Raw genomic sequence first — 14,553 nt, forward strand, 5'->3', positions numbered from 1 at the left:
GTAAAGTGGCCTAACCAACTTTGAACTCAGGTTTATCAGGTAAAATCCTAAATCCTCAGTGCTCTGTTCCTTGTAAGAATATAAACTAATTAAAAATAAATTAAAATTTCTAAACTTTTTTCTCAGGTATATTGCTTTTTTTAAAAATAGCAAAATAACTGTTTTGTTTTGTTTTTAGCTTAAACATTATTTGCATTGTTATGAGATATATTCTAGGAATTCTAGAAAATAATATTCTAAATTCTAGGATAATATATTCTAGGATAAATTCTAGGATAATTTTTTTTTTTAATTTTCCTTCCCACCCTTATCCCACACACTGCCCCATCTTCCCAACTCCACATCCCCTCAAAAAAATATGGTTTTCACTGTTTTTCACACCTAAGATCTTAGGTCAGGTTGCCTTTTTTTTTTTTTTTTTTTTTTTTTTCCAGAGCAGGATGCCAGAAGCAAAAGTGTAGATCATTTTATAGTAGAGAATTCTTATGGAAAAAATCGGAAAGATTCCCTTGATAAAAATAGTTTTTCCCTCAACCATTTCCAGCTAAAACAAATCCCTGAACCTCTATTTTTTTTTTTAATAATGAATCATGGTTTCCCTCTTCTCTGTCCTCTAACTTCTAGTGGGCTATTTTACTTCATATGTGTTCCTTGTGCTTTTAATGTATCATTATGTGTCAAATGATTTAAGTTTTCAAAGGAGACAATTTGTAAATTTAAAGGACAAGTACAAACAGTTATGTCCCTCACGCCAAAAAAATAAAAAATTTAATTGAATCCATGTGGCTTTTTCCAGTCCATGATATATATTGTGTTTTGTTTCTTATTCTCTGAATACATTATTTCACCACTTTCTACTTTTCACCTAAATTTTGTGATTCTATACTTATGGTATGAAAAAGTCTTTTAGCTTAGTGAACTTATTAAACCTAGAAAACATTAGTTCTTAAAATATTTGCCCTCAAAAAGTTTTGTAGTCTCATGAATACATCATTGGACTTGGAAATTAGGTTGCCACTTTCCCACTTCTTAGACCTAGAACTGAGTAGTTCATCCATTCTTTTGAGCTCTAATTTCTGTTTAATAGCATTTAAACTCCCTGTAAAGGAGATAAAATAAAGGATGTGAAGGCACTTTATAATTTACAGGTGCTTTATAGATAATAAAAGATGGTGGCCTGTTTGTTATCACTGATAAGTCGAGCCATGATGTAGTTCATTATTAATTACAGCTGGTAAGTTTGGTTGTGCTGTTAAAAATGGAAACATGATAGAGTGCCTCAGTCTATGTAAGAGCACCCCATGGAAGGATGTTTCCACTTCTGGTCAAATGAATTGAGCTAAATAAACAGGCTCTCAAGTGTACCAGTTCTTTCTGAATTGTAACTAACATTAGATTAATTTGCTTGTGTATGTAATTATATTTGAAAACCTAGAAAGATGAAAAATGCAGAGATCTGGAGCTAGAAGGAACCTAAGAAGCTGTCTATTCTAACATACAAGTTGTTGACATCAAGAGTGAGATTTAAAGTATATTTTGATTTAATTTAGAGGGCATTACTGACTTCTTCATAGAATTATTCTGTCTTCTCACTTTCTGCAATAGGTGTTTGCAAATAATTCAAAACTGTCTAAACAGTGGTCTTTTTATAAATGTTCCTAATAAGTGTTGCAATATGAGATGACCAAGTGAAATATTTCTCATTACATTTATATGCATGATTTCCCATTTAAGTCCCATAAATTATTCATTTCTAATTACATTTGGATGCAGAATAAAGACACTCCCATTTTACAAATTTAAAAGACTAGATGGACAAGAGATTGACAAGATAAGAACAAACAAAGGAGTGTTGATCTTTGTTATTGGAGAGAATACTCATGTTGTTGAGATAAGCAATGTAGGAAAGAAAGTTCAGTTGGAAAAGGATATTAATAGCCATCTAGCACAATCCATATGTAAAAAAAAAAATTTCCTCCATTGCATTTCCAACAAATGGTCATCTAACATTTGTTTGGGTTTGAAACAAAATATTATGGTATAATCTCTCAAATCAGTCCAATTTGCTAGCTTAATTAGCCTTTCTTCTTATTGTTTAGAATGTGAAACTATCCTAATTCACTTATTCTCATTTGATGTGGTCCTCTGGCTTTGGAGCTATAATGATGTTTGATCTATAAGGTAGCAATGGTGGAATATTTTAAATTTGCTCTTTTGCTGCTTTCAGGGTAGATTTATTAATGCCACTAAGAGCCAATGCCAACCCACATAACCACACTTTACTGTGTTATTTTTTAAGCTATTGTTAATCAATAATTTATAAAGTAATGATTCTTTATAATATTAATGTATTATTCCATCTATATTAGAGATGAACAATACTCATAACAATATGATGTACTTCCTTTGAGCTATTTTCCCTAATGCCAATATGTTTGTGTTACTTCCAAATAAGTTTTAAATAGGCAAGATAATTTGAAAATAAGCAGAAAGCACATCTTTCTTATATTTGAAAGTTTCTATGTATCATCACTGTAGGAGAATGAGAAAAACCAGAAGCTTCTTGGATTTTATTTTTTTATTTATATAACTTCAAGAGCAGAAGGAAACAAAATTTCATACCTATAAACCATCTATGACTACATAAAAGTTTTCATACTGGTAACATTGGGGTGGCTTTTTGGTTTTTGGTTTTTTACTTTGGTACAAAACCTTTGATTTTCTTGGTATAACAAGATTCCTGTATTATCACAAATTGGCATCCATTCTATACCTTTTAATCCTAGAGAACTGGCTCAGGCACTAAGGGAGCTTAAGTGATTTGTGAAAGCTCCCACAACAGTATTTGTCAGAGGTGGATCTTAAAGTCAGGTCTTCTCAACTTTAGATCTCCATCTCCTCAAGCCACTCTACCCCTTCTATGAGAGAATTAGAGACAGTGGGTATTTCTAAATACCCAGGAGCTTCTAAAGCCGCTGTCATCATATTTTTGGAGGGACAAGAACTTTGGGTGTAATGCAGGACTTACTTACCTTAAACTGAATCCTTCTCTATAGCGAATTTTGTTAGGCTTTGGTCTATATAACAAGAGCTTCCTCATATCCCTAATATTGGGATAAGGGAGTGAGTATCACAGAGTCACCTGTAAAAATGGGAAAGGAATAAATTTGGTCATTCTCACTACTTATAATCAATATTTGAATGAAGGAGAAACCAATGCAAATCTTGTCCAGCATATTAGACATCAACCTCTTAAAATCTTGATGCAAAAGTGCATGGGGAAGAGGTATTAGAAGCCATTTAAGACTCTGATTGCAATAAGATAGGACAGCTGTGGTGGGTTTTGTTTTCCCCTGTGTCTCCCTTTCTCTAGGTTCTCAACTATTCTGCTTGATATACTGACTCTCCTGGGAAAATAGCCAAGAGATAGATGGGGTGTGCTTCCCTTCAAGATATCTGGCTCTGTGGTTGACTTGATATGCTTCTCTGAAGTCCAAACACAGTTAACTAAAATTGTCTGAGAATAACCTCTAAGGATTGGATGCTGTCAGACTCAACTGTCCATGTACAGTTATCCAACAAATTACAAGTCCTGAGAAGGGGCTAGAAGGATGGCAACCAGGTCTGCAGTGTCGCTTCCCAGATTTTTTATTTCTTTAATCTTTATAATCTGTATTAAACTTAATATAACAAATAGTGCTGGCTAAGAGAATGGCAACCAGGTATGCAGTGTAGATTTCTAGATGTTTTATTTCTTTAATCTTTATAATCTGTATTATATTTAATATAAGTATTCATAGTAAATTATAATTCATTATTGATTTACTAATAAGCATTGGTATTAATTTAAGGGATGTAAGTAATGTGAATCACATCCTGATGATTGTTTTGTTTTGTTTTGCGAAGTTTGCATGGGTTTTTTTCCCCTTAGTTTGTTTATGTTGAAGTAATTTTTTTCAGTTTATTAAAGGTTTTTTCCCTGTAATGTTATAATGTAAAGCACAGTCAAGTAAAACATTCCCATGTTGACCACATCCAAAAATCCATTTCTTCCCTTGCATATTATTCCTTCATTTTCTGTCATTCTTTTATCTTAAGAAATAGTAAAAAAACATAATCTTTCACTATCCTCATATCCACCCTCCTGATTTATTAAAAAGATATTAATATGGAAATGGTGGTATGAATAACTTTATAGACTTCTATGTGATTTGTCACACAGGTGATGAGAGAAATCATGAACTATTCCAGCCTAAGCCTTTGCATTGGGCTTTTCAAAGCTACAGCAGCTGACAGCTTTCTTTTTCGAGACTCATGAACTAAATGCCAGAGAAGAATGTTATTCCCATCATATAAACCTAAACTTAATGAAGATAATATGGCACTTAATATACGAAGTTTGAAAAATAAGATAGCCCTCAGTTCACAAACAGGATGCATTTCAAAAGTTTATATATGTCATTTGTCTTGGATACATTCCTTCATAGAAATAATGTTATATATGGCAGTTAGGTTTTCAGGCTAGCTTACAAAAGCCCATTTAACTCATCATAAACTTGATGTAGTTCTACATTGTGAGGAACAATATTTCCATGGGGAAATACATTTAGCATTCCAACTTGGGCTATAAAAACTATACTTAGCCCAGCTGTGAGGCACAGGTTAAAGTTTTCATGAATGTCTAGTGACTGTAGGAATATGGAAACATAGAAGAAAAGATTCCTTATTTTCATTCCCATTCAAAGGAAAGAAAGCATCAAGGTAATAGTCCCATGGCAATCTTTTCCATCCTCCCCTCCATCTTTTTTTTTTTTTTTTATTGTACCCTATAGTACCACCATGACATTGTAACATAATACCCAGCAAGCATTGGGATAATGTGGAGGTAGGAATCAAAAGGGCAAATATAGAGAGAATATTAACCTCTGAGACCTGGGAGGGTAGAAGGAAGGTAACCCAAGTTAGATATAGAATATAACACCATGATTTCAAGTTCTAATGAACCTCAGACCATCTAATCTAAACCCCTCGTTTTACAAATGAGGAAATAAATGTCCAGGTAAATTAACTTGTCCAAAGTTGTTGTAGATAAAAACTTTAGAAATAGAATATGAACCAAGATCCTTTGTTAGTAACCATGTGATCATCTGGGAGTAAAAAATTTCTCCCGATCTTAGTTTCTTCTGTAAAATCAAATGGGCATCTTGGTGATACCTTAATGAATTCAGATCTGACCTCAGACACTAGCTGTGTGACCCTAGCCAATCACCCTGTTTGCCTTAGTTTTCCCATCTGTAAAATGAGCTGGAGAAAGAAATGGCAGACTACATGTAATTAGTCACTAGCATCATTATTAGATGGCATCCTCGGTGTCATTAACTGCTTGATTTTGTCTTGTTCCCACAGATGAGCACCATGCCAGGACTCCCTACTCGACCGTGCTTTTATGACATAGATCTCGACACTGAAACAGAGCAAGTGAAAGGCTTATTCTAAAAGAACTGGCAACCAGCTGAGGTAAGTGCCAGTTCACTGTTCCATTCAGAAAACAGATATTTATATGCAAAGACAAGAACAATAAGATACTGAGGGTACAGAGGGGTTAGGGGTGATTTTTCCAAGGGGTCCTGGAAATTCATGGTTAGAACAATAGCCCCTGAGATGTTAAATATCCATTACCTTATAAAAAGAATTCCTTACTATCTTCATAAATGCCTACAGTGTGCTGGGTACTGTTCTAAAATTTGGGGATAGAAAGACAAGGACAGTCTCTGCTTTCAAAGAGCTCCCAATACAATGAGAGAGAGAAGGGGCAAAGCAAACAATTCTATTTTAAGAAGATACTTAGTGGACCACCATATAGTATTTTCACTCTTTTTATTGTTTGCTTGCATTTTGTTTTCTTTCTCAATTTTTTTCCTTTTTGATCATATTTTTCTTGTGCAGCATGATATTTGTGGAAATATGTATAGAGGAACTGTTTGCCAACTGGGGGAGGGTGTGGGGAGAAGAGTGGGAGGAAAATTAGAACACAGGGTTTTGTAGGGGTGAATGTCAAAAATTATCCATGTATATATATTTTGAAAATAAAGTTTTAATTAAAAAAAAACAGAAAGAGAAACAAAGATAGTTAATATTCAGGCATTTATTATTTCCTAGCTATATGATCCTGGGGAAGTCACTTAACCCCAATTGCTAAAGAAAGAAGGGGGGGAGGCGGGGAGACAGAGGGAGAGAGAAAGAAGGAAGTGTGGTGTTCTCTTCTTTAAAATATAATGGTTCTCTCTGGGAGCAGGTTTCTTGGGGAGGTTTTCTAGAGGCAGCCTTAGTTTCAGTTCCAAGTAATAATCACTCCAAACGCAGCCAGCTGATAAAATGCAAATATTCATTTTCTCCTTCCTTGGACCAGTGTAGCTTTCTTAGAGGCCTATCTCTCTACTTGTTTCAAGAGCTCTCTCTGAATGTCTCCAAATCCAAAAGTTTGTCCTTCAGCTTCCAGCCAGCACAAAGGTAGAAAATGGAATGAATCTCTCTTGCTTTCGAGAGAGGGCTTCTGGCTCTCAATCTCCCAGAGTGCTCCTTCCGAATCTTGTCTCCTTGCCTGGGGCTGGGCAACTTTCTGGAGAGCTTTTCAGACCAGCCTTGGTCTCAGTGGGGGAAGTGCAGGAGGCCAGCCCCCATAGTGGGATGAATGGATCTTCTTGCACCTCTGAGAGTGGGCTTTTCCTCAACTGACTTGACGCTCCCCTCTCGATCTTTTCAGCTGAACTCACTTGACTGGCTCCCTGAAGCTCTATTTATGCTCCTTCTCTGAGAGTGGGATTGTGGGATCCAAGAGTGGGATTATGGGTTTCCTCCCAGAGTGCTCTCTGGCCCTAAGAGCTTCTTGCTTATATGAGTTCTCAAAAGGTGTGAACACAAGCATTGTTTCTATCAGTTCTGCTTAGTACCTTGTTTCAAGTTCTGGCCCATAACATCTCCTCGTAGGATCAGATCAATCATACTGAACCATGCTAAATTAGAAAATTATTGTCTCTATCAACTCTAATGACTTAACACTTTGTAAGGATTCCAACAAGGAAGGAAGGAAAGAAAGGAGGGAGGGAGGAAGGAAGAGAAATTGAGGGATAGTTTCAGAGAAAGGAGGCTAAGGTTAGGGAGGACTGGAAAAGGCTTCCTACAGAACAGAGATTTCAAGGAAGTCAAGGACTATTGGGGGCAGAGAAAAGGAAAGCGAATTCCGTGCATGGGAGGTAACCCTAAATTGGGAGAGGGAACATCACATAAGAGAAACAGCAAGGTGACCAATGTCACTGGAACACAGAGTATAGAGAAGAATAAATAAATAAATGTAAGAAGACTTTTTAAAAAGGCCAAATTAAAAGGGCTTTAAAAGCCAAATAGAAGACCTGACATTTGATTTTAGAAGAAATAAGGAGCCAGTGAAGTTTATTGAAGAAGTGGGGTGATATGGTCCAAGATGCACATTAGGAAGATGATTTTGACAGCTGAGTAGAGAATGTATTGGAGTGGGGAGAGATATGAGGCAGGGAAACCAGCCAGCAGACTGTTAGAATAGTCATGACATGAAGTGATGAGAGCCTACAATCCATGATTGCAATAGCAGAGCAGAGAAGGAGGGTGTGTTTTCAGTTATTTCTTCAGTTACATACCAATAGCAAAGGTAGCTAAAGGTTTCCCTAAATATGGTCAATAGGTAAATTCCCTTTATAAAACATGCATTGGGTTCCAAAAATCTTGTCCCTTATGGACATAAGAACCCTCTTCTATAGCATCTTTCAGGGATGTTGGAGTGCCTAGGTTGTGCTCATTAGCACATTTATTTGATGTTCTTACTTCTTAAGATTAGTTGATACTAATTTTGTTAAAGTTTAAAATTACAGGGTATATTATTCAAGTATCCCTTTATGAAATTAGATGAACTTATGTTCACAAAGTCAACCAGAACACAATTTAAAATGCTCTATACTTGCGGATAGAGAACTGATAGATTCTGGGTACAGATTGAATCATTTTTTCTCCTCCTTTTTATATTTTTTTCACAAAAGACTATTTTAGAAATGAGTTTTATATGACTTCATATGTGGGTATCATATTTTTCCCTTCCCAATAGCAGAGGATAGGTATAGTGAAGAAAAGAATTTGGAACTGAAAATTAGAATTAAAAATAAAAGAGTAAGGGAGGAAAAAGACGACTAGAAAATTCTTCTGAATTGACAAGAATTGACAACTTCATCTCCAGTTCTCACTAGGCACTCTTGTTGCCTGTGCTCCAACTCTTAACTCTCTGCTCCCTAACTTCTCTAGCTTCCTTCAAGTCCCAGCTAAAATACCACTTTCTGAAAGAAGCTTTTTATCCAGTTCTCTTTAACACTAGTGCCTTCCCTTGGTTGATTATCTCCAGTATATCCCTTTATGTGTCTTGTTTGTACATAGTTATTTACATATTTTCTCCCTCATTCGAACATGAGCTCAAGATCAGAGACTATCTTTTATATTCTTTATGTCCCCAGATTTTAGCATAGTGCAAGGTACATACTAGGCACTTAATAAATCCTCATTGATTAACTGAAAGTAGCTTAAAATCTACCTTACTTCTACCCATATTCACTTATCTTCAGGTGATTATAACATCATCAAAACCTCTTCCCATCTCTTACTTTATTAAAGATAGATTTTGCCTATGGCTGATGGCAAAATGCATTCACTTTTAGTTCATTATTTACATAGTACATGGGGAAAGACCTAAAATCTCTTTTTTTCTTTATATCTTCTTGCACCTGATATGGTGGTACTTTGCTCACAATAAATGATTACTTTTTTTAAAATAAAATTTTATCTAAAAGAAAATTAAATTTAAGAAACTGAACAATTTAAAAGAAATCTCTGCTTTCATGAACATACACACAAACACACACACACACACACACACACACACACACACACACACACACACAGACACTCTTCTCACAAATAGAACCTTCCCTTTTAACGAGGTTAGGATCAAGCAAAAGAAATCAACATGTCTGCCTGTGGATGCTTCATTCTACACCTGTTAGCCCGCTATCTTCCAAGAAGTGAGAGGAATTCCCCACTGTAATTCCTCCAAAATAATCAGTGGTCAGCTCAGCACACTGAACAGAGTTCTGATATCTTTCACAATTGCTTTCCCTTATAATAGGAATATAATTCAGCCAAATAGTCCTGGATTTTTAGCTGTGATTGCAGTGCTAGTTTTGGTTTTTCAAATTAGCATATTTCCCTACTACATTCCTGTTTGTGTATCTGTGTGTGTTAAAGTTTATTCCACCTGTCACCATCCAAATTGTAGTGCTAGTTCTAATTATTGGTGATGATATTCTTCAGTTGTTCAGAGTTGCATTTAACTCTTTGTGAACCCATATGGGGATTTTTTAAATCCAAGAACCTAGAATGGTATTTCCTTCACCACATTCCTTTACTGTAATCTTATTTTACAGATGAGAAAACTGATGCAAATAGGGTTAAGTGACTTGCCTAGGATCACACAGCTAATAATTGTCTGAGATCAGATTTGAACACAGACCAAAGTCTCCCTGACTGCACATCTGGAGCTGTATCCACTGCACCACCTAGCTGCCTGATTTAGTCTGGAGGAAGAAAAAGCAAATCATTCCAAGATTTAGCAAGAAAAACCTAAATAGGTTACAAAGAGTTGGACATGATTAAAAACAATTGAACAAAGTTTAGTCACTGTGAAGTTTCTTAGACTCTAGTTAGAAAAAATCACAATCTTCTTAAACTAAAATGAACCCTTGTACTAACTTCTTTATACATATCAAATCCATTAGTCTTTCTTTGTCATTTTCTTTATATATTATTCATCTTTTTAAGTGTTTTGTTTTGTTTTTTTAACTATTGTGTCTTGGATTATGTACTGTATACTAAAAGCATCATGGACACTGTCTGGCATTTACTTTTGTCAGAAAGATTTAATCATTCGCCAAAATCCTGCATTTACCAGGGATATTTCTGTGTCCAGAAGTAACTTTCTAAATCTATTCACATGGTTCCCTCATTTTTAATTCTGGTTACAAATGTAATTGATCCTTAATCCACCCTGCAAACTGATATTGTTTGGAGAAACCCCACCTTTTGGTTCTTCTGGTCAATAATTTTATCCAATATAATAGAAGTTTAGGTATTAAAAGACAAAATTTATATAAAATTCTACCTTTTACCAAAATGTTGGGCAAAAGGCAAAATAACTTTTAGCTTCTGGCTCGATTTTAGTTTTTTTGTTTCCATGTTCTATTTCCTGTTTGTGAACTTCTGTGCACTTTTGTAGGCTTGGGGAATGGTAATTCAGAACTCATCATTTGACCCAGCTCAAATAATCCAAAAACGGATTCAGTCTCCTCAGATAAGCCCTTTTTTTACAAAGCACACATTCTTTCTGTAACTCTTTAGTTGAATGGGCTAGCCAGCATATTTACTTAGTGTTATTAGAGTTCACTCCAACTCCTGCTAGAGAAAAGACTAACAAAGGATGCAGTACACAAAAACATTTAAGTTAGGATCTTAATCAACTTAGGTAAGCTATTGAAAGTAAAAGGAAATGTTTGGTCGCATAATTTATTGTCAATACAATCAAACTAAAAAATTACATATATTCAGCTTTATATAATTAAGCTTATCATTCCTTAGGGAGTATGCTAGTGACATCCACTGCATACAGGGAGTCTGTTCTATTGAATATAATGACCTTTTCCCCTTTCATATCCAAGCCCTTACCAGTCCCATTCCTAAGAGAATACCTGAGAAAGAATATGAACTTGAGATGCTGAGAAGTAATCAGAACCTAAGCTTTCCTTCTGTCCAAAATCTCACCTGCAGTTCTTTTTACTGTTGTTAGCACGAGGGCATGACTCATTCTTTTGGATGTCAGCACTTAAAACTAAGTGCACATGCAATTTATCCAAAGGAGACAGATCCCAAATCACATTCTCCTTTCCTTCCTATATTTTGTAGGTATTAGGGTTGTGTGTAATGGTGGATTGAGGGTGACTTAGTTGAACAAGACTGGAGTCTGATGTATTTCACTGAAGAAAACAAAATCACTCACTATATGTGTAAGGTTTTACAAGTTTATATTTTTATTTAAAAATAGGTTGGTCATTTTTATTTATAATTTGTGTAACATCCCTTTTCTGGAAGAAAAGTTACCAGACTTTATCCTTATGTATAGAACTCCCACACCAGGACAGATTGGCAATTCATCTCCTTTGTTCAACTTAGAGTTGTCTGCAGTTTTGAAAGGTTAATAAGTGACTTCTTCCTAGTCATACAACCAGTAGATGTCAGAAGGAATGAGAGATCTTTGCACCATCAAGGACAGCTTTTCAATATACTTCCCTTCTTTTTAGAGCAGTGATTATTTTTAGCTACTTAATTATTAATTAACCTCTATTGAAATGTTATTATTGCCAAATAAAAATAAAAAACAAAGTTAACAATCATAATTCCTTTTGTGCCCGGGATATCATGTAGATTCTGTATATCTATTTTTGTGTTTACTTTTTGTACCTGCAATATGCATATAATACAGATCTACTGGGATTTAAGAGAAAGGTTTGAGATATATGACCAGAAAAATGAACAGTTATACATTTTCTGTTAACCTCATGATCTCTCAGATTTTCATCAGACAGACCAAAGATGAAGAAACTTTGGCTGTCTCCATGGTTTAGAATATTAAGAACCCAAAAAGTAGTAAAAATTCCATGATTTAACACTTAACTCACACTTATAAAATGACTTTTTCCTCAAAATCCATCACAATCTCATCAGCAGTACTATCTGGGCCAAAGAACTGAGTTTATATTAAGATTTTTTTTTTAAAACCTTGCACTATATAAATCCCCGGTATTTATAATATTTTATTTTTCCTATTCATTGATGAATTCTTGTTATTTTGACTTTTGGTCTCCATATTAGATCTTTCTGCTTTTCTATCATCAAAATAATTTCTGCTTACTACTATAGTTTAAAACCATTGTTTGCTGAGATGCTGTGTACCTGATTTACTGGGGCTAGTTTATATTAGCTCAAACTGGCATGGCTACAGCAGTCTCCTAAGACATAGATTTCTCTAGACCTCATGTTCTTAATAATAGCAGCATTTATATAGTGTTTCCAATCTACAAAGAACTTTAAATATTACTGGAAAAAAAATTTTAAAAAGAAAAGAAAAACAATTAGATATAATCATCTATATTATGGCAAAAACTTGGAAAACTGACTACCATTGAAACATATGTCCTGGACTTAAATCATTTTTCATCCCCTTCAATATATATATATATATATAGAGACATATGACCAGAAAAATGGACAGTTATGCATTTTCTGTTAACCTCATGATCTCTCAGACCTTCATCAGACAGACCAAAGATGAAGAAACTTTGGCTATCTCCATGGTTTAGAATACTAAGAACCCAAAAAGTAGTAAATTATATTAATAATGTGAGCACCAACTGTGAAGTCAGGAAGACCTGAGTTTAAATGTGACCTCAAACACTTAACACTTATTAGCTGTGTGACCCTGGGCAAGTCACTTAATCCCAATTGCCTCAACCAAAAAAAAAAAAAAAAAAAATGCCTCCCAACTCCTTTTTGCACTACAATCACTTTTTTTCATTCTGGTTTTTTAAATCGATTTTTCAGTTTTTCATACTTCTAGTCACCAATGGGGAGAAAAAACCTTTCATAAACTAAATCATACATTCTATTTGCCACATATTCTTTTACTGAATAAATGGCCTGATTCATTATCTCAGAGATAAGGTGTTTTGGTACCTTTGCCAATCCTTCTGATAGTATTTCTTTTTACAGGAGACCACAAGCAGTCAGCATTTTGTTATAGAGCAAATGTAAATATGGTATAAGGAATCAAAGGTGACAAAGAAAGATGGTCCTTTCCTGCCCATCACTGGGCAAGCTTGTTTAGTCTATTCCAACCCCAGATTTTCACCAGTTCATGTGACCTTACTACTTCCAACTCCAACTTCTCACTGGAATCCTAGTCTGAATATACACCAAACCTTTGAAACACCAAAGAAGAATGTTTTCTTATGATTCCTACTTATTGTTATCACCTCACAGCATTATTTTCTTTCCTGATTACAACCTGACATTGCAATGAATAATATTTGAAGTTTCTAATTCCCTTTCTTCATCAGTATCATCCCTTTTGAAGCTACTCTAGGATCCTTTCTGGCTCCAGACTGTTTAGGAATCTGTGGGAGTTCAGCTTTATATTTCAGTGGAATTGAACTGCAGACACAGTAGATAAATTCCCACAGGTATAAATTCAGATTAAAGTCTAAATACTATGAGCTACATTTTTTAAAAAGAGATTACCTTTGATCATTAAAAATTTGCAAGTTTGAAACTGTACAATTACCAATCCTTCCTCCTACTATATTAGCTCATATGTATCATCCATATCTGCTAGTGTCATTATAAAAGGAAAAAAAGCTTATCCAAAGAAAAGGAGCTGTGTCATTCTGGAGTCATGCAAGTTCAGTTTGTACTGAACTAACTCCAGGAGACAGAAGGCAGATTTAGAAGGCATGGAACTTTAGGTCCCACCATAAATCATTTGTTAAACTCAGAGTACACGTTAGATAATCTATCCTGTCTCCTGGCTACATTGTATTTTTCAGGAGTTTTTATACCACAGAAACAGAAAAATTGGGTATCTTCATCCCATCCTAAACTTTTCAAAAGTTGCATTTACTTGTTTTATTTTATTATGCCATTTGTCAAATTATGTATTAATTGTTGGACACCAATGGGGGGGGGGGATCACTCATACACTAAACTTTTTTTTTTTTCCAGATTTCTGAAACCAGCCACTGCTTCTTTTTTCACAGCAGTCCAGAAGGATAAGTGAATTTTGCAGGATTTTGTCTGTTACATAGTACCCAAGCTGCGATGAATAGGCCAAAGATTTCTTCTCCATTCAAGATGTCTCATTTGGAACACAGAACAGAGAAACTTATACTAAGCTGGACAGAAGAGAAATTAATTTATTTTCTGTTTCTTTAAAATTAACATTTTACTTTTGCTTACTTTTAAGAATATTTGTTTTATAAAAACTAAAAGATTAAAGGGTGTCAATGCAAATATGTAGCATTTTCTTCTATGGCTGTTTTCATACTGTCTTTGAACTGAAAATAAATGACTCAAACAAAATTGTAATGCTAGGTAAAAATTCTACTTTTTAGAAGCAGCAAATTATATGGGTCATTCAAAGCTATATAGAAACACCTACACACATACTCATTTCTTGGGGACTTCTATTTTTTAAGGAGTTTGAAGAGCTGACCAAAGTAAATGCAAATTTGTTTCTAGCTATTTCTGAAATCCTTATTATTATAGAATATTTTTAAAAATCTTTTTATATTACAACCATTTCTATATATACTTTCTCCTTCCCTTATCTACATCCCAAATGAAACTTGGAGCAAAAAGAAAAACATTTAAGCA

The 14,553-nt window shown here is 34.6% G+C and overlaps 1 protein-coding gene across 1 annotated transcript in view; it reads left to right on the forward strand.

Annotated features, from left to right (window-relative positions):
- Nucleotides 1–14,190, forward strand: part of MTHFD1L (methylenetetrahydrofolate dehydrogenase (NADP+ dependent) 1 like) — a 203,085-nt gene extending 188,895 nt beyond the window's left edge. The window contains exons 27-28 of the mRNA XM_051997936.1: nucleotides 5,407–5,517; nucleotides 13,903–14,190. Of these exons, the coding sequence (XP_051853896.1) occupies nucleotides 5,407–5,496 (90 nt within the window). The 3' untranslated portion in view covers nucleotides 5,497–5,517; nucleotides 13,903–14,190. The remainder of the gene's footprint in view (nucleotides 1–5,406; nucleotides 5,518–13,902) is intronic.
- Nucleotides 14,191–14,553: the final 363 nt, after the last annotated feature.

This window comes from Antechinus flavipes, chromosome 4, assembly GCF_016432865.1.
Source record: "Antechinus flavipes isolate AdamAnt ecotype Samford, QLD, Australia chromosome 4, AdamAnt_v2, whole genome shotgun sequence".
Lineage (NCBI taxonomy): Eukaryota > Metazoa > Chordata > Mammalia > Dasyuromorphia > Dasyuridae > Antechinus > Antechinus flavipes.